This window comes from Onthophagus taurus, chromosome 6 (assembly GCF_036711975.1).
Source record: "Onthophagus taurus isolate NC chromosome 6, IU_Otau_3.0, whole genome shotgun sequence".
Taxonomy (NCBI): Eukaryota; Metazoa; Arthropoda; class Insecta; order Coleoptera; family Scarabaeidae; genus Onthophagus; species Onthophagus taurus.
Window position 1 is genome coordinate 11121369 of NC_091971.1, and position 24923 is coordinate 11146291.

At 31.8% G+C, this 24923-nt stretch overlaps 5 protein-coding genes and 1 long non-coding RNA gene across 7 annotated transcripts in view; 3 read left to right on the forward strand and 3 right to left on the reverse strand.

The window, feature by feature from the left end:
• Positions 1-3061: 3061 nt before the first annotated feature.
• LOC111424340 (peroxin 1) overlaps positions 3062-24923 on the reverse strand; it is a 34387-nt gene continuing 12525 nt past the window's right edge. For both annotated transcript variants that reach the window (XM_023057845.2, XM_071197007.1), the window contains 2 exons: positions 3273-3385; positions 3062-3211 (listed from right to left, as the gene is read on the reverse strand). In XM_023057845.2, coding sequence (XP_022913613.2) covers positions 3139-3211; positions 3273-3385 — 186 coding nt within the window. In that variant the 3' untranslated portion in view covers positions 3062-3138. The remainder of the gene's footprint in view (positions 3212-3272; positions 3386-24923) is intronic.
• On the forward strand, positions 4158-8420 carry LOC111424341 (uncharacterized protein DDB_G0287625-like). Its single transcript, XM_023057846.2, has 9 exons — positions 4158-4249; positions 4307-4372; positions 4426-4563; positions 5593-5757; positions 5908-6051; positions 6102-6236; positions 6895-7059; positions 7958-8107; positions 8194-8420. Exons 1-9 carry the CDS (start codon positions 4192-4194, stop codon positions 8295-8297), a joined length of 1125 nt encoding a protein of 374 aa, XP_022913614.2. The 5' UTR covers positions 4158-4191; the 3' UTR covers positions 8298-8420.
• LOC111424345 (uncharacterized) lies at positions 13180-13688 on the forward strand. Its single transcript, XM_023057852.2, has 3 exons — positions 13180-13273; positions 13326-13382; positions 13440-13688. Exons 1-3 carry the CDS (start codon positions 13219-13221, stop codon positions 13634-13636), a joined length of 309 nt encoding a protein of 102 aa, XP_022913620.2. The 5' UTR covers positions 13180-13218; the 3' UTR covers positions 13637-13688.
• On the reverse strand, positions 14137-16970 carry LOC111424346 (uncharacterized). The gene is made up of 3 exons (XR_011640599.1): positions 16814-16970; positions 14516-16760; positions 14137-14444 (listed from the first exon to the last, which is right to left on the reverse strand). It is a non-coding gene; the product is annotated as an uncharacterized lncRNA (long non-coding RNA).
• LOC111424342 (protein suex-1-like) lies at positions 14921-15563 on the forward strand. Its single transcript, XM_023057849.2, has 2 exons — positions 14921-15087; positions 15149-15563. Exons 1-2 carry the CDS (start codon positions 14985-14987, stop codon positions 15460-15462), a joined length of 417 nt encoding a protein of 138 aa, XP_022913617.2. The 5' UTR covers positions 14921-14984; the 3' UTR covers positions 15463-15563.
• LOC139430030 (myb-like protein A) lies at positions 17645-24905 on the reverse strand. The gene is made up of 4 exons (XM_071196608.1): positions 24570-24905; positions 23550-24517; positions 23423-23491; positions 17645-23367 (listed from the first exon to the last, which is right to left on the reverse strand). The coding sequence occupies exons 2-4, from the start codon at positions 23743-23745 to the stop codon at positions 19388-19390; spliced, it is 4245 nt and encodes a 1414-aa protein (XP_071052709.1). The 5' UTR covers positions 23746-24517; positions 24570-24905; the 3' UTR covers positions 17645-19387.

Genomic DNA, 24923 nt, shown 5'->3' on the forward strand with positions numbered 1-24923 from the left:
CCAGAAGCAAAAATTATGGTGTCTGCAATAATAAAGCTGCCAAAGAAATTACACAAATTCCGTTGTCAAAAATACAGTGCAAAGAAGAACTCAAAGTATGGCAGAAAACATAAAAGATCAATTAATACAACGAGTTCGTGTATCACCTTGGTTTGCTATACTGGTACAGTTGGATGAAACAACGGACGTATCTAGTCAGGCAGTTTTATTGTGCTGTATGAGGTACAAGCATGAAGATGCCGTTCTTAATTAATACCACCGCAAAAGAATTTTTTCAAAAATTAAATACGTTTTTCAATAAAAATAAAATCGATTGGCGAAATGTGTTGGTCTAAGCACAGACGGTGCCAAAGCTATATCCGGAAGAATAACAGGTATCAAGTAAGTATCTTCATCTGCAGAGTGGTACCATTGTGGTATACATCAAGAAGCGTTGGTTACAAAAAGAATTCCTGCAGAATTAAAAGTGGTCTTACATGAGTGTATCAGAATAATAAATTTTATTAAACGTAGAGCGCTGAACACGCGGCTTTTTTCACAATTATACAAAGAAATGGGAAGCGATCACTATGCACTGCTAATGCATACAAATGTAAGGTGGCTTTCGAAGGGAAAAGCACTGGTTCGTCTTTGGGAATTACATAAAGAAGTCAATGTATTCTTAATGGAAGAACAACGTTTCCAATCCCATCGCCCTGATAAATTTTCCCCACAAAATTTAAATAATTCTACAGTTTTTATCAAACTGGCGCACTTATCCGACATCTTTACTCATCTCAATGATTTGAATGTAAAATTACAAGGTGTAAATGTAAATTGTTTCCAGGTAGAAGACAAGATTGAAGCAACTATTTTGAAACTGGAATTATGGGAGAATCGACTCAAAAGCGGAAATCATTTCAATCATTTGTGGAATCATTTCAAAATTTGGTAAATCTATGAAGCACCTTCAGAGAATATTTTCCACTTCCTGATAGAAGTAAGGCATGGATTCGCAATCCGTTTATTATCAAAGATTATATGGATATGGAGGTCAAGGAAAATTTTATTGACTTACAAGTAACACTAGGGAAGTGCCATAATTTAGGTGTGAATGTTTTATAAAAGACTATATAATTTGAAACGATGCAAGTGATATATTAATTTATTTCTGTGCTACGATCGATTCGACCAATATGTTGGTCTTCATCAGGCACTTCTAAAACGGTTGTACAAAGTTTGTTAGTTATGATACATTTTAACCTTTGGAATTTATTGACTTTCCTGTTTGTTTTTGTCTGTTCTTTTTCCCTACCTGACTGTTTTTACATGACTACATCTTTATACTGCTACCCAGAGGGTTATTTAGTACATGTTGCTCCGATCGATTGCATCTCGTGAGATCATCAGCTTAATATTCGGAATTAACAATTTGCTGTCACCATTGCTGCTTTATGATGTTACGCGTTTTTTCAATTCTCCATTTGTAACACCACGACTTATTGGTCGAAACGATCGTAGCACAGAAATAAATTAATATATCACTTTCATCGTTTCAAATTGTGTAGTTTTTTTTATAAAACATTCATACCTGAATTCAACATTTACACGATGAACACAGAGTCAACACTAGCGAAGTTTATCAATACTGCCAATTTTCCAGCAACTTGAGGAATAACCCGAACTAGATTCTATCGATAAGCGCTAACATTTATATTAGACTTAAAAATACGTTAAGTCCGTTATATCGAGGGGATTACTTTTAATGCATTTTGGGAAATGATGCTAGGACCATCACCTCCCATTCGGCTTAACAATATGCCCCAAGTGATGTATAATGGTTGAATGATTACTAATTTGGTCGGATGGATTATCGATCAGTTGGTACTGTGTGATTTAAATTAGGGATTGTTGGCCGAACACTGTTGCTCTTTGCTCAATCCCATGCGTCATTGGGCATATTCCATCTCATCTAGCAAATTGTTCGTTCTTAATTTGTTAATTACTGACATTTTTAGTACGTTAAAGTTGAGATTACGTTCGAATTGTATATTTTTAAATGGGAATTTAATTTCAAATAGAAACGAGGTGATAAAAAAATTTGCGCGAAGGATAATGTATATTGCAAATGAGAGTAACGCTGCTTCATATTTTCCGCCAATATTCACTAATTTTGATGGCGTTGTGGCACGTTTTTCTATTTTTCCGGTATGATTGTAATTCTTCGCAGTTGAGTGGGCTCGTCGCCCGCTCAAAATCAGATTACCGGTTATTTCCGCATGACATTCAGTTTTCAATATCATCATTTTAACTTTTATGAACAAAACGTAAATAATAAATTAAAAATTGCAACAATAGAAAAGAAAGGGATACCCAATATTTCTTGGAATTGGATAAATGTTTGTGAGACGCCGCTCTACACTTCGAAGGGCGGGTTCCGGGTTTTGAAATAGAGCCGGAGGTTATTTCTTCTTTGGCGGTTGCTCACGCGTACGAACGTGGAGAGGGGTATTCGCGATCCTTTTATATTTTAGTTTACGGATCCATTCGAAACCGCGTCCTGGAAAATGTAAATACATAACGCAATTTGAGTTATGCGGGGATTTATGAAATTAAATCCTCCTCACTCTTCGCGACCGTTCATAATTTATCTCTTCTCTTACCCTCGGTGTCTCTTCTCGCTTTCAGCATCGAGCTTTTCTAAAATAAACGGTAATCCTCCTTAAACTTTTGCGTCTTATTAATATTAAAATTTCCACGTTGTAAAGAAAACCAATGCGACAGGTAATGGTAAAAGAATTTAAAATGTTTTAAACGATAACGAATATGACAAATATTTTTCGATTGAACGAAATGACTAATCATTTATTAACAACTTAGTAACAAAATTCTATATTATTGTTATGTAAAGACATAATTCGTTCCCACAATTGAATAGACACCGAGTGTTTTTACCCCAAATACCGCTTTGTAATGGAAAGAAAGCAAACTGTTACGATATAATTGGATTGGCGAAATTGGACTCTTACGAGTGGACCAAATCAATACAATAAAGGAACATAACGAATAGAAACTGTACATCAACAAGAAACAAATTTAATGTAACCACAATAAAAAATCCATTAAATTTTCAACCCCATTTTTATATAATATATATCATTAAGCTAAAGTAGCTCGTTGTTTACCCCCTTGTAACTCTAAAAGATCTTCATTTGCTTGAAACTTGGCGTATCTAAAAAGAACAAAAAAAGAATAATTTTTATTAAGAATCAAACTAAAAGAACGTCATTTACATTCTATCATATTTACGCCTATCTTCCAATGTTAAAGATGGCCTGGTTGTCTTGAGGGCTTCCTTTAAATGTCCCTGGTTTATTTCCGTTTCGTCATCGACGTCCTCATCATCCTGCAAAAAATAAAACATCCGTTATCACGTTTTAAAAGTCAATATGAATTTCAAATCCCAACCAAGTTTTCTCTCGTTTTTGGCTTTTGCTCCTGAAATCAAATTAAACGAAACAGTCGGTTCCCATTATCCTGTAAAGCGAACGTCGACAGGAAAAACAATCGGAACGAATTAACGGGGCAACAGTGTGGTAATTGTGTAATTTGTGCATAATGCGCCGCAAACGCACTTTTGCGGCCGCACTTGATTAAAACCCATGTGTATTAACCGTTTTGTGCGGGCGGGCCAACCGGTTCAAACCTGTAACAAACGAGAAATCGTACGCTTGTATTGGTGGCTTGTGCATTGTATGTTGTAATAACACCACAGGCGCACGACTGCGCGGTAAATATTACGCTCAAAACGCGATTATTAGAGGTAATTAATTCCTTTCTGGTTTAATTTAGTTTTGAATTAACATGGTTTGCACGTTGATTTTCGTGGTGTGTATGATTGAGGGATATACTACGTAACCCACACGAGTTAACGTTTTAGTATGTTTTCCGTTCAAGAATTATAAAACGAATGCTTTGATTAGTCACCTTAATAAAATTTCAAAAATTTTTTAAAATTAAAATTTATAGAATTTCCTTTTAGCCTTTTTTTAAACTTTGCTTGTCATATTTATATGACAAACAAAATGTTGGAATAATTTTTAGAAACAAATAAAAAAAAAACAATATCAGCGTATTTAAAATGTATAACATTATTTCAATTACTATAAAAGCCAATAAAGATATTTCAAAAAGCAGTATTAAACAATCAACATGAAGTTTACAATAACCGCTTTTACAACACTCGTTTGTTTTTCTACGGTTTATGGACGTAAGAATTTTTACATTATGTAGCATAATTATTTGATTTTTTTAATTTTATTTACAGGCCATATTACCAAACACCATAAAACTCATGATGATCGAAACAAACATCACTTAAAGCGAGATGGCGGTATGAATATGATTCAAAATTTAAAAACAATTATTTATTTATAATATATTTAGGTGATCTGACAACTACTGATAATACCAACCCTAACTCCGATGGCTTTTCAAATATTAATGTGGAATCAACTACTTCATACAATTCTAAACGCCACGCAAAACATCTCAATTTCAAGAAAAATCATTTAAAGAGAGATGGTAAGTGTCAAAATTTTAATTTTTATTATTCATATTGAGCATTCTACACTGGAATTTATTACTGTGCAGGAAGCACTTCTACAAAAGTCTTTACCGCCCATACAGAGCATCGTCCTTTGTCTGCTTGAAAGGAATTGTAATAGTTGCAGTTTTATGGATTAATGATATGTAATCCGCCAATAGTCAACTCAGACACTGTATCATCTACCTCCATGCCAGTAGAACTGCACTTAGCACCAGTAGAAAAAGTTTTGCTATTACCACCAATTTTTCGATATTAATATTACCACCAAAACACTTTAGACTTATACTTCACTATAACTATCTCATTGATAATTATTGCAATATTATGCGAATATTAGACGAATTGTATTGTGTTCTTTATGTGCAGATTTTCTATTATTCTGCTAAACACATACTGTATAGGATTACGATTAGCAGCTTCTAGAAAGGCATTAAGAAAATGGACCGTCAATCTAGTGCTGGATACGTTGAACAGTGAACACGCATTGCTCTGGTTCCATAATTCCATAATGAAGTTAACTGAAAACCAAACTCTTCAGTTTGTTTCTTTATACAAAGAACTATTGTATTTGTGGGATATCTCATCTAATCATTCTCATTGCCAACCTGTATTCAGAGGGATTTTATGTCTTCAGCTGTCACAAAAGCATCGAACCTCCCTTTGTATTACTTTCACTCATCCAATTTTTCAACCAAATCTGTCTTTCTTTTTTAATTTATCTATGCTGACAGTTTATATATGTGTCAATTACCGCCCATCATTATGACGAATTTCTTACCAAATTTCAAATTGCGTAATCCTGGAATTAAGCGCTATATTGAAACAACTGCATTTTTCCTTAATTTAATATTCCATCATCTCTCTATGGACGTTTTGAAAATGTTATTATGTACTGTATAAGTGCAATATAAAATTTGCAAGCAACGATTATAGACTACTTGAGTTAACTTATATTTAATATTTCTGTAGTCAACAAAAATTTATTACTCCTATTATTATTGTAGGTGACTTAACACCAGGGACAGAAGATCCAATTACTCCAATTACAGAACTTGACAACAATCCTTCTGGTAGTCCACCCGGTTCAGATTCAAGCACATCAAGCCAACCTTTTAAGCGTCATGGAACCCATCAACGCCAAAAGAACCATCATGCAAAGAGAGACGGTGGTATGTAAAATAACACATAAATTTATCTAAACTTGACGAACAAGAAAATTACTTCATTGATTAAAGAAATTAAAGACGATTTTTAAATAAATGTTTGAACACTAAAGAAACGTCAGTGCAATCATAAATTTTATTTTAATTTTTTTATAGCTGAGCCATATACAGAATTGTCTTCAACAGAACAGCCCACGTCTAATGATTTTCCAAGTGTAGAAATAACCACTCAACAACAAAACCCTTCTAAACGCCATAGAAACCATCACCAAAAGAAACATCACTTAAAAAGAGACGGAGGTATGAATATGATTCAAAATTTAAAAACAATTATTTATTTATATATTTAGGTGATCTGACAACTGATAATACTAATCCTAATTCCGATGGCTTTTCAAATATTAATGTGGAATCAACTACTTCATACAATTCTAAACGCCACGCAAAACATCGAAATTTCAAGAAAAATCACTTAAAAAGAGATGGTAAGTGTCAAAATTTTAATTTAAGTCGTGCAATAGATTAACAACAAACTGTGTTTTAAAGAAAAAAATATTTAATAAGAATAAGTAGTATTAGAAAAAATGTGTTAGTCGTAAGATGTCCAACGTTTTCTTTATTTTACTACTCAAAATCAACTGAGTATCTTCTCGACGCATAAAGCACGCCTCATATTCCCCATATTGACCATTCTACACTGGAATCCATTATCATACAGGAAACACTTCTACAAAAGTCTTTACTGTTCATACAGAGCATCGTCCTTTGCCTGCTTAAAATGGAATTGTAATAGTTGCAGTTTTATGGATTAATAATGTATAATCCGTCAATGACCAACTCGGATACTGTATCATCTAATTAAAGTACATGGTAGGACGCTCAAATATCAGCAGTACTTCACTTGGCACCAGTAGAAAAGAATTTTGCAGACTGGATGGAACGATCTACTTTTTGAAAACAAAACTCTTGGTGTGTTTGTGGGACATCTCATCAATGCTCATCTAATCATTTTCATTGCCAACTTGTATGCCGAGGGATCTTCTGTATTTCTTTCGCTCATCCAATTTCTCACCCAAATTCGTTTTTCTGTTTTTAGTCGTTTTTTAAGTTCATCTACGATGAGAGTTATTATTATTATTGTAGGTGACTTCACATCAGGGACAGAAAATCCAATTACTCCAATTACAGAACTTGACAACAATCCTTCTGGTAGTCCACCCAGTTCAGATTCAAGCACATCAAGCCAACCTTTTAAGCGTCATGGAACCCATCAACGCCAAAAGAACCATCATGCAAAGAGAGACGGTGGTATGTAAAATAACACAAATTGACAAAAATTAGTCTAAACTTGAGGAAGAAGAGAATTACTTCATTGCATATACAATTTCTTAAACCCCACAATTATATCTTTACTACACAAATAACTTTTATAAGAAATCAGTGTGATTGTAGTTATCTTTTAATAAGTATCTTCTTGAATTTTAAGATTGCACTTAATTCTTGTCACTTCGAAGTTATTTATTTTATAAAGATAATAACATGATAAAATTCACTTACAGTTATTTCTTAAATTTATTTTTTTAAGAACTATTTGCACAAAACTCCACACTATAATATAGCAGAACTGATTGGTGTATAAGTGGTTGCCTATATTTCAGTGTATTTAGAATCCGATATTATGCCAATGAATAGGTTTTAATTAAATAAATACGTTTTCATGTTTTCTATTTGGACAAATATATTTAGAAAAATCACCACACTTTAAATTTTGTTTGGAAAATACGGACATATTTTCTCATAAATTATTAAACAGAAAATGGTTACTTGAAGATTAATTCTCTTCCATATTTCCAGAACCATCTAAAACTTTCTAAGAATTGTCAAAAAGTTTACATAGATTCTAAGATTCTTTTTAAATCATTTTAACGATTTCTTCGGTTTTCAAAAACATCTAGTGATTTCTAAAAGTTTCCTGGGTATACCTAGATCATAAGAGTTTTTCAAGTAAGGCATTTCTAAGGGTTTTCAACGAAAACAACGTGCATGTTTTCTTTCTTCTTTTCTGAAGACATATAAACATTTTCAACGGTTTGCGAATGATGTCCAAAGATCTTCAGAATTTTCTAAGAATTTCCTTTAACTAAATATTTGAACACTAAAAAAGCTTCAGTGCAATCGTAAATTTTATTTGAGATTTTTTTTATAGCTGATCCTAATCCATATACTGGATTGCCTTCAACAGAACAACCCACGTTTAATGATTTTCCAAGTGTAGAAACAACCACTCAACAACAAAATCCTTCTAAACGTCATAGAAACCATCACCAAAAGAAACATCACTTCAAAAGAGACGGAGGTATCTAATTTTGAGTTTTTTTATAAATAAATTAAGAATTTAAGGGATTAATAAAACATAATGATTTATTTATTATGTTTGTTAAGGTGATGGCAGTTCAATTATAGAAGTCAGTGATCCAGAAACTTCATCATATTTTTCTCCAGAAAATAGCAATCCAACTACAGAATCAAGTATAGTGATTGTATAAGTGTTATTATATCTATTAGTAAAATGTAATTAATTATATACATTAATCAATTGGGTTCAATATTATTACGAAATTAAATTAGAAAAATTGTGGTAATTATTCAAATAAATGGGTTATAAGTATTATGATTAATTTTCTTCTATTTTCTAAATGTTTTATGGCAATAAAACAAGAATTTAACCTGAATTGATAAAAATTGATAAAACAAACTTAACAAATTGAACGTCAAATCAAACAAAAATGTAATAAATTTTGTACTACAGCCTATAAAATAGAGAGTGCGCTAATGTGTAAATCAAATTCTATCCAATATGTAAAAAATCTAAATAAGTGCCCTACTTTTCGATGTATTTAAGTAACGCATTGAATTTTTAAAAATCACACATCGTATAGTATTTCCTGTAAAGATTAAGCTGAAAATGAAGACGTTTCTGGTAGCGTGTTTAGCAATTTTTATTGTTGTTGTGCTTACAACAGGTGAGTAAGATTTTTAAGTGCGTACATAAATCAATTTTTTATTTTTAAATTTGTAGCACATCTTGATTATGATAAACATAAAATTCATCATGGAATACATTGGCATCATAACAAAACGTTTAAGCCACATCGCATTTGTTGTCCTTGTACTTCTACTACAACATCCACTACAACCGAGATTATAACGGAGAGTATAATTGACAGTTCAACTGATGATACTACTTCAACATCAACTACTACAAGGAGACCTTTAGATTAATAAATAAAAATATAGTGTATATTAAACATGTAAATGCTGTATTAAGATTAGAAAATAAAGATTCTATTGTTAGTTTATTATTGTTTTTTAAATCTATTAAATTATTCATACTGGTTGACAATAATAATTTTGTGGATGGCTTCAGATAGAAATTGCGCAGATAAGAAAGCGAAATTGCATTACATATACAAAAGCTAGTTTTTTTTTTGAGATATTACATATTAAAACTAGCATTTTGTTTGATTTACATTTTTGCAACACGTTAGCTGAATAATTTTTCTTATTTTCAAATTTTTGTATGTGCTTTTGAGTATATTACTAAAATCCTGGGTATCTTTTTAACTCCTAATCTGGGATTATTTCGTTGCAAAGCAGCAGGGGTACTAGGAGGTCAAGCATTCAATGCTTGAATCTATTATCGTACAGGAATTACTTCTACAAAAGTCTTTGAGCATCGTCCTTTGCCTGCTTAAAATGGAATTGAAATATGTAGTTGCAATTTTATGGATGAATGATGTGTAATCCGTCAATAGCCAACTCAGATGCTGTGTACTTAAAGTACATGGTGCGACGCTTAAATGGGCAACCTCAATGTCAGCAGAACTACACTTGGCACTAGTAGGAAGAGTTTTGCGATATTAATATCACCACCAAAACACTTTAGACTTATAACAGCACTATGAAGTGCTAATTGCTGGCAATATCTCTAGTATATAGTCTTCTATTAAAGTGAGCTAAGATTAGAACTAAACAACACATAATTGATGAATATTGCATTGCACCAAGGTTCCTTGAGGTATGGTTCAGGTTCAGTATTGAGTTAATCTAATTATTGCAGACTTTGCTTCCATACCAATGATAGAAAGTAGGAAACGAAATTATTTTCAAGTTATTAAGCAATTAACTGTCATCAATAGTGAATGCTTTTAGTAAATTGTAATATTATGACGAATTGTATTCTGTTATTTATGTGCAGATTTTCTCTTATTCTGCTAATCACATACTGTATAGGATTACGATTAGCAGCTTCTAGAATATCATGTCATTAAGGAAATGAAGTGCATTTCTCTCACTCACACTTATAGAGACACGCCGTAAAATCGAAGTAACCAGTTCTTTTCTGACACGTTTCTTTCTTTTAATTCAAATTATCACGAACAGTTCTGACAAAAAGGCACTCATTCCAATGAGTGGATTGAACGGTCTACTTTTTCACTCTCTCTTGCCCATTCCAGCGCCACTTAAATACGTTTTGTAAATGTTGTTATTGTATAAGTGCAATAAAAAAATTGCAAGTAACGACCACTTGAGTTAACTTATATTATGTTGGCTTTTTATTTAATATTTCTGTTTTCTGTAGCCAACAAAAATTTATTATTATTATTGTAGGTGACTTAACACCAGGGACAGAAGATCCAATTACTCCAATTACAGAACTTGACAACAATACTTCTGGTAGCCCACCCGGCATAAAACCCATCAACGCCAAAAGAACCATCATGTAAAGAGAGACGGTGGTATATAAAATAATACAAATTGACAAAAATTGACGAAGAATCAATAATAAATGCACCAAAAGGTTTCTAAGGTTATCAAAATGTTGTAAACAAATTTGAACACAACAATATTTTTATAGCTGAGCCTAATCCATATACAGGATTGCCTTCAACAGAACAGCCCACGTTTAATGATTTTCCAAGTGTAGAAATAACCACTCAACAACAAAACCCTTCTAAAATGTGTGTTAATTTTTCAAATAAATGGGTTATAAGTATTATGATTAATTTTCTTTTATTTTCTAAATGTTTTATGGCAATAAAACAAGAATATGACCTGAATTGATAAAAATTGATAAAACAAACTTAACAAATTGAACGTCAAATCAAACAAAAATGTAATTAATTTTGTACTATAGGTAGCCTATAAAATAGAGAGCGCGCTAATGTGTAAATCAAATTCAACCCAATATGTAAAAAATCTAAATAAATACCCTACTTTTCGATGTATTTAAGTAACGCAGTGAATTTTTAAAAATCACACATTGCAAAGTATTTCCTGTAAAGATTAAGCTGAAAATGAAGACGTTTTTGGTAGCGTGTTTAGCAATTTTTATTGTTGTTGTGCTTACAACAGGTGAGTAAGATCTTTAGGTGCGTGTATAAATCAATTTTTTATTTTTAAATTTGTAGCACATTTTGATTATGATAAACATAAAATTCATCATGGAATACATTGGCATCATAACAAAACGTTTAAGCCACATCGCATTTGTTGTCCTTGTATTTCTACCACAACACCTTTTACAAATGAGACTGCAACGGAGAGTATAATTGAAAATGGTAATGGTACTTCAACATCAACTACTAATAGTCCAGAAATTCTACATTAATAAATAAAAAATATAGTGTATGTTAATCATGTAAATGATATATTAAGATTTGAAAATAACGATTTTATTGTTAATTTATTTTTGTTTATTAAATCTATTAAATTATTCATATTAAGAAAGCGAAATTGCATTATATATACAAAAGCTAGTTTGTTTTAGAGTTCCTCAAAAATAAATTTCCAATTATATTTCCATTTTCATTGGTTATATTATTAAAATAGAAAATGCGTAAACACATTAAAACAAAAAACTTATCATTAACATAGTAATATTATCTCTAAGAATTTCAAGTTGAGTCACAGTATTCTCAGATTACAAAGACTTATGACGTACAACATATTTTTGAAAATGTTTAAATATTTTACATCAGGTATAAAACACAGTTAACCATTTCAAAACATCATTTCAACATATGTTAAGATGAAGTTTATTACTATCGTTTTTGTGTGCTTTGTGGTTTCAATGACATATGGACGTAAGAATGTTTAATTTTTTAACTACTTTTATTATTAAGGTATTTTATACTAGGCCATGTTGAAAAACATCATCGTAATCATCACCACGTAAAAGGCCATCATTTGAAAAAAGACGGAGGTATGTAATATAATAAAAAAATTATAGTAGAATCAAACAGATTATTTCAGCCGATCCAGTTCCAATCACTGAAGTGATTAACACAGAAACTCCATCTATTGATAACGTTCCAAATCAGGAATCAACTGTTGAAATTCCAACTGAAGAACCTCCGCATGACAGCAAGATAGTGGTTGTAAAAAAATAAAATGTAACAACTTTGTTTTTTTCTAAAACTAAACGGGTTATTAAAGAGTTATTCATGCGATTGTTATTTGTATTATTTGTTATGGAAACTTTTTCAAAATAAAAATTAAAAAAATACTTAGTAACACAAAGTATTCACGTATTATCTTAAATTATAAACTTTAAATTACTTTTTTAATAACTTATATGACCTCCTTTTAATATACATTCAACACATAGTATCCGTTCAAATTGAACAAAGTAGCCATAAAATCTGATTTATATTAAAAACGAAATGACATGAAATACGTTGGGCCTATTTTATTATCTTTATTAGAATTATGCAAAAAATTGAAATAACACCTTACTTTTTGATATAAATAGGGTTTCATGTTCGTCGAAGAAATAGATAGTTTCAAGCAACTTAATGTTCACTATGAAGCAAACTTTAATAATTTGTTATATTGTTTTATTATTGGCTGTGATTGTAACAGGTAAATATGGTCAAATTTTTTAGATCTGGGCTAGATTTATTTATGTATTATTTATTAATAGCACATCAAGATCATTTTGCTGAAAAACATCATGAAATTTCTTCACATGGAAATAAAAGATTTTTCAAATGGTGGGGTTGTTGCCCTTGTGCACGCCCCACAACTACAATAAGTACTACATCTACAACAACTCCAAGCACCACATCTACAACCCCAAGTACTACATCTACAACAGGGAGTAGTACTTCAAGCTCAACCACCGCTTCAACTTAATAAAGAAGCTAAAATAAGCTGACATATGCTAATGTTATGTGCATATATTAAAATAAATATTCTATTTCAAACATATCTTTCGCTTTAGTTTTCAAATTATGCATAACAACATTTAAAACCCATCCAACTATGACAAAACTTTACAGTAAAAGACTTTTTTGAAAGAATTTTTAAAGTACTGTTTTTACGTATTATACATGATTTAGATTCTTCTAATGTGTATAAATATCGAGTCATTTGCTTTTCAAGTCATAACAAATTTTATACAACATGAAGTTCTTAATTGTTGTTTTCTTGTGCCTTATTGTGTCTCTAGCTTTAGGAGGTAATTATCTTTTAGATTATTATATTCTTTTTCTAAAAGCATTCCTATTTAGAACATCATTTTAAGAAACATCACGAAAAGAAACATAAACTTCACGACGATGCTAAAGGTAATTTAATTTCAATATTTAGAAGAATTTTATTACTTCGATAAGTTATTCATTTAGATGACGAATTAAATGAATCTAAACGTCTATTTGGTTTGAGAAAACCATGGTGGTTAAGACCTCCAGTATGTTGCCCTTGCCAACCACCAACTACTGGTAGTACTAGTACGGAATCTACATCTACAAGTGAAATAACCCCACCTATAACAGATGAATCAACTTCTTCAACCACTTCAGAAGCAACTCCAACTATATAAAATGTTATTATACAAATGTACAGACATATAAAATAAAGTTTATGCTGCATAATTTAATTTGTTTTTATAGATTGCATATTAAAAATTTAAATGTAAAAGACGTTTCAAGGAATTTCTTGAACTCCTCATCTATCGGATCTATCATGCAATTGTGGGAACTATTAGACTGGTCAAACTGGAGGTAACATTGACTGCCGCACCGAGAGTTGCAGAGCAATAGGATAACAAGAGAGTTCTCATTCATATCTGTGTTGGGTTTTGGATAAAAAATTAAGAAGTTATCTGCCAAAACATGCTATTTTGCGATTCTGACATTCATTTAATAGTTTCTACAAAAAATCCTGTTGTGCTTAACATACATAGCAGACATCCTTAGTAATGGAGCTTTGTTCTTGCTCAATCTTATCAAATTAATTTTCTTACTGCAGACATTAAATTTTTAAAATTTTGCTTGATACTTTATTGAGTGAAAATTGGATTTAAAATAATTAAACCATTCGTTAGATTTTTAAATGCTTTTTAATTAATGATTTTACAGAATATAAGACGTCTTAAGTTATTAATACCATCCCAGTACACAAGGTTAATTTTCCAATTTAGAATACTGTGTTATTATTAGTGTTGGTATTATTGCAAGGGCAACAATACGGTGGTCTCCCTCCAGGTCCTCCCCAATATGGTGGCCTTCCTCCTCCATATGGTGGTCGACCTCCAGGTCCACCATACCCACCATATGCTCCATGTCTTTTAATATGTTCTTCAAATCCTTCTGGGGTTTCATCAAGTTCCCCATTTACATCATTATCAACTTTAAATTTTAATTTAAATGTTTTAAACTAATTTATTACTTAATATTTTAAGACTTTTAAAATAACAAACCTTCGCTTCGTTTATGCTGCTTTTTCTTGTTATGGGAATGAGATGTCCCAGTAACAAGTAGAACGAAAAGGTAAACCAACCCAATAACTATAAGAGTTCTCATATTTTCCAAAATGAAAATCAACTGATAATTTAGGGAATAAAATTGACTTTTATATAGTTGGTTAGAAATTAAAATTGATGGTTGTAAATTCTTTTTTATTGTTTAAATTATACATGTGTTTAGTAAATTTTTCTAAAATGTGAATATTTTAGAAATATTAATTGTATGTATGATTGATTTATCGGTTTATATTATATGCTTGTCTACTTTGAGTAATAATATTCGTGTATTTATTCTAAAAGAATTTTTTTCTTTGCTAGTGTTCTTATTAAAAAAAGAATTTGCAACCATCAATTTTATTTCCAAACTGACTATATAAGAGTCATTTTACAGACCCTAAGGTATCAGTTAATTTTCTGAGAAACCATGAGAATTCTTATAGTTATCGGGTTGGTTTATCTCTCCCTTCTTCTTGTTGCTGGGTCCTCCCACTCCCATAACAAGAAAAAGCATCATAAAAGACATGAAGGTTTGTTATTTTAAACATATTAAAATGCTAACAAATTAATATATTTTAATTTATATACCAGACTTTGACCAGGTAGCTGTTGATAACGATGATGCCGGTTTTGTAGTTGAACAACCTGATGAAAATCTAGAAGAATTAGAAGGATATGGTAAAAGACATGGAGGATATGGTGGACATGATGGATATGGTGGTTATGGCGGGTATGGTGGATATGGCGGATATGGTAGACCACCATATGGGGGAGGAAGACCACCTTATGGGGGAGGAAGACCACCTTATGGGGGAGGAAGACCACCATATTGGGGAGGACCTGGAGGAAGACCGCCGTATTGTTGCCCTTGCAATAACACCAACACTAACAACACAGCATTCTAAAAAGAAAAATTAACCTTGTGCTCTGGGTTATTAATAATCACTAAAGACGTCTTATATTCTACAATATCCAATGTTAAATAAAAAAGCATTATAAAAAAATAGTTTAATTATTTTATTGTTATTCTATGAATAGAGCTAATTTTTAGCTCTTCAGCTTCTTGCTTCACTTTGAGATTTTGCCAAATGTATACACTTTGAAAATCCACAAAGTCAAGTTAATTCAAATCTATCAATTTCAATGTTCTATAATATAGCATAAAACATCTTCTTGTGAAGTTGCATCTGTGAATATTTCCTGATTATAGTTTTAGCCAAGCAGGTACTAGTTAGTGAGATAATTTTTGTGATCCTTTATAAATACAAGATATTATGTCTTCCAGTTTCAACAGTTTTGTACATAAGTACAAATATAAACAGATCAGTACCTCATCTGTATTGAAAATAAGAAGTTTATGGTATAAGAGCATTGAAAAAGTACTAATTTGTTGAATAAGTTCTAATGCACTGATTTTTGCAAAGTCACGACTTAAGCAGATCGCGGAAACAAATGGGCATCCCGAAATTCCAGTGTATGTGGACCACATTTTTTCTCCATTACGATGAATTGCCAATCATGCTAAGTTGGAAGACTATTTTTGGCCAAAATGATGGGCTTGACATCAGAGTTATGTGGTTCTAACAAGATGGTGTCGCTTGCCACACAGCTGGCCAAACATCTCGATTATATCATTTAACGCCGTTAGATTCCTTTTTATGAGGTTCATATGAACGATATCGAATTCCATAGTTAAATGTAAGATGTGTACTACACCTGGAATAAATTTCAGCCTAATATCTCAACTATTCTGCGTTTTATTTAAATACAAAGTTGTTATATCGTATGTTGTAGGAAGGTTTCACGAAATGGTGAGATTTGAAGGATATGATGGGTCAGTTGAATTATATGGAGGATTTGGAGCCATATAGACAAATAGTATAATAGTCTAAAATGGAAAATTGACTTTATGGTTACTATTAATAACTAAAGAAGCATTTACAAAAAGAAACAGTTTAATTTTTTAGTTTTGAACATTATAGTAAATCTTGTAATTGAACGCTATCATTTGTAATAGGAATTCTCCATTCATCAGTATTCTTGAGAATGTTTGAAAATGCATCTAAATAAATTTCGTTAACAATACTGGAGTTTATCGAAGGGGTAGTAGTTCCTATCCCTGTGACAGTTTCATCTGGACCCCCAAATCCATCGCGTTTATGATGATGTGTTGTATGGTGTTTATGATTTTTTGTTTGCGGTGCTACAATAATAATTGGTTATACGTAAAAATTATTTTAAATCTATAAATCTTACCAGTCAAAGTAATCGCAAAAAGTAGGCAGAACATAAAAAAGTAAAGTGTAGTCTTCATCGTCGCAACTACAACTAGGGTGTTTTTCATTGCGGCAAGGTTATTTAATACGAATGAACATTTTGCATAGTCAGGTAAAAATGATAGGAATGTAAATGTCGTAGCGATGAAGGATTATATCGAAACGATTTGAAAATAATTATTGTTGGAAAAAATAATCAATTTTTTTTTGTATAAAGGAAGTAAATAAACAAAATAATGATTTTCAAAAATTCCAATTACTAAGTATAAAAGCAAAAAAAATCGCCTTCACACCATTATTTAACTTCAATTTAAGAAATAGATCGAACTTAATCTATTATTATGAAATTTGTATTATTTTTCACCTTTATTATTACTATTTTAGTAATAATTTATGCAGGTAAAATTATATATTCTTAATTTGAAATAATTTATTCATTTTAATTAATTTTAGCTCCAAATAAAAAACATCCAAAGAAAAGTCATTTAAAACGTGATGGACCGAATTTTAATAACACATCCACTGAAAATAATTATCCCAACAATAACTCATGGAATTACCCTGACAATGTATTCAACTATACAGATTTCAGGAATATTACTGGAAATGAATCGTGCATCATAATTTATCAACCTACTTTGGTGGTGGCTACTGATATAGATTCTGGAAGCGATGAAATTAATCCTCTCTTTAATGACATCGATTTCTTTAATAAAAAACGTGCTAAGAATCATCACATCATAAAGAGGAATTAAATAATGATTTAAAATAAAGTTATTTTCTTGAGTTAATCTTTTTGTATTGATTCTTTCTCCAAATCATAAAGTAAGATTAAATAATACATATAATAATTAAATAATATACCGAAATAAACATGTTGACATAAACCAGCATTCTAAAAAAATGCGTAAAAATGTTTCAAATAATTTATAACTGCCATTTAAAAACTGTCATTTTTAGTTATTTTTCCATTGAATAATTGTAATTCCACCTAAATAGTTGAGTTCGTCAACATTACGCAGCACTATTGAAAGTTATTTATCACGTGGATCAATTAAAATTCTCCTCTTTAAAAATTAATTTAAAATTAAAATATTTAAGCGCACCAAAGTGAAAGAGATAAATGATGTTAACAATAAAAATTTTAAGAATTTTTTAATAATTTATTATAATTACTATAAATTTGGTTGGATAATTAGGCACGAATCATTAAGCTTATCGAACTCTTTCAGATAACACTTCAATAAGCATTTCGTTATAATGAAATTAGCACTTTTAGCTATCGCGTTATTATTTGTTGTTGTAGCAGGTATAAATAAAATAAAAAATTATGTCATCATAAAAAACTAAAATTGGATTCGAAATCTTTTTTAGAATCAAATAAAAAGCATGTTGTTCATCACAAGAAATATCACTTAAAACGTGATTCGAGTGGAAATAATACAGATGGGGTTCCAAGCGTATACGAACCAATTGTACCAGTGATTAATCAAGTTAACACCGATAAACAAGAAGTAAATCCGATTTCAGCGGTTATTAGTTGGTTTACCAAAAAAAGTTACGATGGCAGCAGAAAGCACCACCGTAAGATATCAGGTTTTGTACTGAAATTTATGGACATTTTAATTTTTTGTTTAATAGTGAATCGAAATGGGAACACATCTACAACGATATCTACAACGCCATCTACAACGACATCTACAACGATATCTACAAATACTACGGGACAATATAACTCTACGTCTAGTTGGTTTTTTGGAAATTTTACAACTCCATCATCCACCAATTCATCATCTACACAGTTTTAAAATTTATAACAATATAAATTCAGAATGTATTTCATTACAGTTAAATAATAATAAAGTTATTTCTTCACAACTTTAATTTATTGTTATTATATATTTTAGTTGAAACTTATTTGCCATAAATTAATTAAAGATAATTATTGTGAAAACGTTTATACTTTTTAGGAAGATATAGATGTAAACGCAGGGATTAGATATAAAAACTAGAAAACCTTTCCAGAACAGCTGGATTCAAAATGGGAGACACTCTTCCAAGCCGTATGTTACGTTGATGATGTTGTCCTTATTGCAGATTTTGTGGGCAACCTCCAAAGGTTACTACATGACAGGTTACAAGCAGAACTCTACAAGTCATGAGAAGAGTCGAGATGAAAACACTAAAAAACATACAAGACAAAACTTTACACAACAAAATACAGAAAGAAGATACCAGACAACAATATAAAGGACATAAGAAGAGATGGCTCAGGCAAAGACGAAGATTCTTGGACAAACATATAAAAAGAATGGAAGACGAGACTTCTTAAAAACGCAAAATTGAATAACCCGGTAGGAAGAAAATAACGAACAAGACCACCTAAATGATGTCGAAAATGTTGGACCTCATTTTCCGGGCAAGACTTCCTTTCATTTCGGCTAGATTCATGTTGTAAGACAACAACTCGGATAGTTACTGGATTTAGACATTTTTTTTTATTGTAAACCAAAAAGAATAATAAAACAGAGTTGATCACAAATAAATTTCTATTCTAATTATTTAATAAGTGAAAAAGGGCATATTTAAATTTCTCTGGATCTTGCCTCCGAAGAAGTTTTAAACTTGGTGGCGGTGTCACCTTTTTTTCCACTTCTTTTTGTTGCAAAATTGTCATAAGGGCTATTTTAAAACCATCAACTTTATCCTCGACTGGAATTGCCTCTTTGGGTTTTGTTCCAACAGCTTTGTTTTGTTGTTTCGCAACTGGCGCTCTACAAGGTCTACAATCTTTTCCAACTTGACCTGAATTTGATTCTGTTTCTTTATTATTACTCTGCCGTTTTGGACCTCTATCCAAAATCGTTATGAGAGCTAATTGAAAAGAATCAACTTTATCATCTACCGTGCCCAACTCTTTAGGTTTAACATTATTCGGTGATGATTTCTGTTTTGATGAACCTCTTGTGTCTTGACGCCTAGCATTCGCTGCGTACTGCTTTATTGGATAATTTCCTTTATTCTGATCTGGTCTACGCTTGTTCATAATAGTTTGGTTATATATATTGAATCTTTGTATTGTTGGGAAAACACTTGTATTATAACTATATACATGTAATTGATTTGCAAATTGAATTGTTGCTGTGCGATTTCTATATCCCGATCCAGCTCTAGTTGTGTTTGTGTTATTTAACGAATTTAAGAGTTCAGGTTTATCTGTAGGATTCATTACTTGCAATTTACCTTCGTTATTAACTTCTGGATTTTTTTCTTTATATATTTCAGAATAATTTGGATCATGATTTGGATCTGTTTCATTAGCTTCTTTAGACCGCGGCAGTTGTTGGTAAAACGGATTTGTTGGAGGAAGTTTAAAATTCTGTGTCATGTTATTGCCATTGTGATCCAGCTTCATTTCTACCTCAGGTCCAGAATTTGGATTTTTTATATCTAGACTCATCGATCTTGCTCCGGATGAAGGTGACTTTTTATCCGGAATATCTGAAATATTATGCTTGTTGAATTCAGGAGGTTCTTGCTGGGTCGATTCATGATTTTGATTTTGTTGATTGTTTTGATCTAGATCCTTTTTCGCCTCAGATTCAGAATTATCTGGAGTTTTTTGTTCATGACTTATAGATCTAGCTCCGGAAATAGGTGAAGCTTTATCTGCAACATCCAATGGCGAATCACCTTGCTGGTCCAAGATTCCTTCCTGAGGATGTTGTTGATTATTTTGCACCAGTCCGTGATTACCATTTGTAGTATTATCAACTGGTATTTGTAAATGAGGTGGAGAATTTGGATTTTTTATATCGGGACTCTTTGATTTTGCTCCGGATGAAGTTGAGTTTGTATCCGGAATATCTGAAATATTTTGTTTGTCAAATTGAGGAGGTTTTTGCTGAGAGGATTCATTATTTTGATTTTGTTGATTGTTTTGATCTGGATCCTTTTTCGCCTCAGGTCCAAAATTTTCTGGAGTTTTTTGTTCATGACTTATAGATCTACCTCCGGAAATAGGTGAAGCTTTATCTGCAACATCCAATGGCGAATCACCTTGCTGGTCCAAGATTCCTTCCTGAGGTTGTTGTTGGTCATTTTGCACTCGTTCGTGGCTACCATTTGTAGTATTATCAAGTGGTATTTGTAAATGAGGTGGAGATTTTAGATTTTTTATATCGAGACTCTTTGATCTTGCTCCGGATGAAGGTGAGTTTTTGTCCGGAATATCGAAAATATTTTGTTTGTCAAACTGAGGAGGTTCTTGCTGGGTGGATTCATGATGTTGATTTTGTTGATTGTTGTGATCTAGATCCTTTTTCGCCTCAGGTTCAGAATTTTCTGGAGTTTTTTGTTCATGACTTATAGATCTAGCTCCGGAAAGAGGTGAAGCTTTATCTGCAACATCCAATGGCGAATCACCTTGTTGGTCCAAGATTCCTTCCTGAGGTTGTTGTTGATTATTTTGCACCAGTCCGTGATTACCATTTGTAGTATTATCAACTGGTATTTGTAAATGAGGTGGAGAATTTGGATTTTTTATATCGAGACTCTTTGATCTTGCTCCGGATGAAGGTGAGTTTTTGTCCGGAATATCTGAAATATTTTGTTTGTCAAATTGAGGAGGTTTTTGATGGGTAGATTCATGATTTTGATTTTGTTGATTGTTTTGATCTAGATCCTTTTCCGCTTCAGGGCCAGAATTTTTTGGAGCTTTTTGTTCATGACTTATAGATCTAGCTCCGGAAATAGGTGAAGCTTTATCTACAACATCCAACGGCGAATCACCTTGCTGGTCCAAGATTTCTTCCTGAGGTTGTTGTTGGCTATTTTGAACCGGTTCATAACTACCATTTATTGCACGATTTATAAATTTAGCTCCAGATACAGGTAAGTTATTCGCAACATCTGATGAAGAAAGATTTTGATGTTCTTGACTTTGAGGTTGTTGTTGATTTCTTTCTGGATTTTGAGATATATTGTGACCAAATTGATTAAGTAAATCTGTTGAGGGATACTTAAGATTTAGAATCATTTCCTTACTATCATTATCAAGCTTCATTGTTAACGAAGGCCGAGAATCACTCGAGTTTTGAACTGTGAGAGTCATCGCTCTAGCTCCAAAGGCGGGTAAGTTGATGTGGAATGAAGTAACATTTTGTTGGCTGATATTTTTATTTGGAGTATGATGTTGATGATGCTCTTCCTGAACTCCAGGGAGAGGAGTATTTTTATCCGCAACATTTAACAAAGGAACATTTTGTTGGTTGGTGTTATGATTCGGCCAATATGTTTGGTAGTATTGACGTTGATAGTCAAACGGTCTAAATTGATTATTGATTATATCTATTGAAGGAAGCTGTAAAGTTTGTGCCATTTCTTTGCCATTGTTATCAAGTTTCATTTCCACTACAGGTTGAGAATTTAGTTGGTTTTGAACTGCAAAATTCATCGATCTCGCTCCAGGGAAAGGAGTGTTTTTATTCGCAACATTTAACACAGGAACATTTTGTTGATTGATGTTTTCGTTCGGCCAAAACTTTTGGTAGTATTGACGTTGATACTCAAATGGTCTAACTTGATTATTGATTGGATTTAACAAAGGAACATTTTGTTGATTAAAGTTTTGATTTGCGCCATATGTTTGGTAATATTGGGGTTGATACCCTAATGGTCTAAGTTGATTATTGATTAAATCTATTGAAGGAAGCTGAAACGTTTGTGCCATTTCTTTGCCATTACTATCAAGTTTCATCTCCACTACAGGTGGGGAATTTCCTTGGTTTTGAACTGCAAGGCTCATTGATCTAGCTCCAGGAAACGGTGCAAGTTTATCTGCGACATTTAACAAAGGAACATTTTGTTGATTATAGTTTTGATTTGCACTATATGTTTGGTAGTATTGGGGTTGATACCCTAACGGTCTAAATTGATTATTGATTAAATGTATTGAAGGAATCTGTAACGTTTGTGCCATTTCTTTGCCATTATTATCAAGTTTCATCTCCACTACAGGTTGAGAATTTAGTTGCTTTTGAACTGCAAGACTCATCGATCTAGCTCCAGGGAAAGGAGTGTTTTTATTCGCAACATTTAACACAGGAATATATTGGTTCGGCCAAAACGTTTGGTAGTATTGACGTTGATAGTCAAACGGTCTAAATTGATTATTGTTTGGATCTAATGAAGGAATCTGAAACGATTGCACCATTTCTTTGCCATTACTATCAAGTTTCATTTCCACTATAGGTTGAGAATTTCCTGGATATTGAACAGCAAGGTTCATTGATCTAGCTCCAGGAAGAGGTGCATGTTTATCCGCGACATTTACCAAAGGAATATATTGTTGGTTGTTGTTTTGATTTGGCCCAAATGTTTGGTAGTTTTGAGGTTGATATCCAAATGGAAGCTGAAACGTTTGTGCCATTTCTTTGCCATTATTATCAAGCTTCATTTTCACAACAGGTTGCGAATTTTCCGTGTTTTGTACTTCTATTCTCATTGATCTAGCTCCCTGATTTGAGCTCCTCTCTACAAATAGTTTAGTTCTATTATACTAAAATTACAATCTAATTTTCTTTGATACCTTTTGGCCCCCTAAAATCCTTACGAATTGCTTCCATGTTAGGCGTCAATCCTGAAGAAGCCGAACCCACTTTCATATTAAAATCATTTAATTTAACTAGAGGATACTTTAATTATATGATTCCTACCTTGATCGCAATTCCCTTTAATAGGGGATGAAACGCCCAAATTAAAAGGATAATAAGCAGAATTATACCCATATGGTATTTGTGGGAAACCCACCATTGGAGGTCCATGTTGAAATGGAACGCCAAAAGGATAATTTACGTCAGGTGGCTGGGCAAGAGAAATGTATAAAAGAATGGGGGGCAAATTTGGATACATTTTAAGTAGACGAACTAATAACGCAATAACGGATTAAAAAAAAAGCCAACATCTATTAAAAGTTAAATACAAACAGTTACATTAATCATTTAATTAGAATAAGTCGTAAAACGTTTAACAACTCAACCGTGTGACATTTATGGGTAAAGCGATTAAAAAAGCATACCCATAATAATAATAGCGCTAATTTAAAGTTTCCATGAAAGAAAATTAAAAAAAGGATTAAATAATTTCTTACAATATATGATTTTAATGATACATTTATTAGGTTTTAATATCCAAATAACAATTTATTAAAAATTAAATTTTTGTTGAATTGGCTGCAAAGGATAAGCCTCTCTCTCATCCTCCTCATCATTTTTATTTATGTTTTTATCTTCATTATCATTATTTTCCGTATTTTCGTCATTGTTATCGTTATCATTATCAGTTTCATCATTTTCTTCATCCCCATCTACATTATCATCTTCATTATTTTCTTCATCCTCATCATCATTATCCTTAACTTCATCGTCATTTTTTTCTTCTTCCTCCTTTTCATTTTTACTAGTATCTATATTAGTTGGGGGTTGAGATTTATTCTTCTTATTATTAACAGGTGAAATGTCCGGTTGACCAAACGGACTTGGTCCTATTGATCTGAGACGTGGCGGTTCGGAGCAATTAAATTTACAACTAAACAAATCACCCCAAAAATTATTCCAATATTGTCTATGCGAAGACATTCGTTGCACTGGCGTATCATCATCCACACTTATCTCATCATTTTCGGCTAATTAATTAATAATAATTATATGAAGAAAATGATATTTAACGTAACTTACTTTCTAATTCCTCTGTAGGAAACGCTTCTAGTACCGGAAGAAATGTTACGAAAATAATTGTTAATGTGAATAAAATTTGAACCATATTTGACCTTGTTTGTGATCGAAACATTGTACGTTAACGTAATACGTTAAGAAAATATTGATTTCGATCAGAAATAGAAATTAATTTATCAATAAAAAGTTAAAGCAATATGAAAGGAAATGAATCATGAAATGTGGGAGCAAATTTAATTTATCATATTATGATACACCTAATTTAATTTGATGGATTAGTTACTAAGTATTTTATTTAATTAATGCTCTTATTAATTAAATTTTTTATTTTATGTTTAAGTAAAAATCAAACAATGA

What these genes read in the sequence shown, in the direction of transcription:
- LOC111424342 (XM_023057849.2), top strand. Translation starts at nt 14,985, where the DNA reads ATGAGAATTCTTATAGTTATCGGGTTGGTTTATCTCTCCCTTCTTCTT. An exon ending in GCATCATAAAAGACATGAAG is followed by an intron (nt 15,088 to 15,148) that starts GTTTGTTATTTT and finishes TTTATATACCAG; the next exon opens with ACTTTGACCAGGTAGCTGTT.
- LOC111424341 (XM_023057846.2), top strand. Translation starts at nt 4,192, where the DNA reads ATGAAGTTTACAATAACCGCTTTTACAACACTCGTTTGTTTTTCTACG. An exon ending in TTTTTCTACGGTTTATGGAC is followed by an intron (nt 4,250 to 4,306) that starts GTAAGAATTTTT and finishes TTTTATTTACAG; the next exon opens with GCCATATTACCAAACACCAT. An exon ending in TCACTTAAAAAGAGACGGAG is followed by an intron (nt 6,052 to 6,101) that starts GTATGAATATGA and finishes TTATATATTTAG; the next exon opens with GTGATCTGACAACTGATAAT.
- LOC111424345 (XM_023057852.2), top strand. Translation starts at nt 13,219, where the DNA reads ATGAAGTTCTTAATTGTTGTTTTCTTGTGCCTTATTGTGTCTCTAGCT. An exon ending in TGTGTCTCTAGCTTTAGGAG is followed by an intron (nt 13,274 to 13,325) that starts GTAATTATCTTT and finishes ATTCCTATTTAG; the next exon opens with AACATCATTTTAAGAAACAT. An exon ending in ACTTCACGACGATGCTAAAG is followed by an intron (nt 13,383 to 13,439) that starts GTAATTTAATTT and finishes TTATTCATTTAG; the next exon opens with ATGACGAATTAAATGAATCT.
- LOC139430030 (XM_071196608.1), bottom strand. Translation starts at nt 23,745, where the DNA reads ATGTATCCAAATTTGCCCCCCATTCTTTTATACATTTCTCTTGCCCAG. An exon ending in TAAAGGGAATTGCGATCAAG is followed by an intron (nt 23,492 to 23,549) that starts GTAGGAATCATA and finishes TTAATATGAAAG; the next exon opens with TGGGTTCGGCTTCTTCAGGA. An exon ending in GGATTTTAGGGGGCCAAAAG is followed by an intron (nt 23,368 to 23,422) that starts GTATCAAAGAAA and finishes AACTATTTGTAG; the next exon opens with AGAGGAGCTCAAATCAGGGA.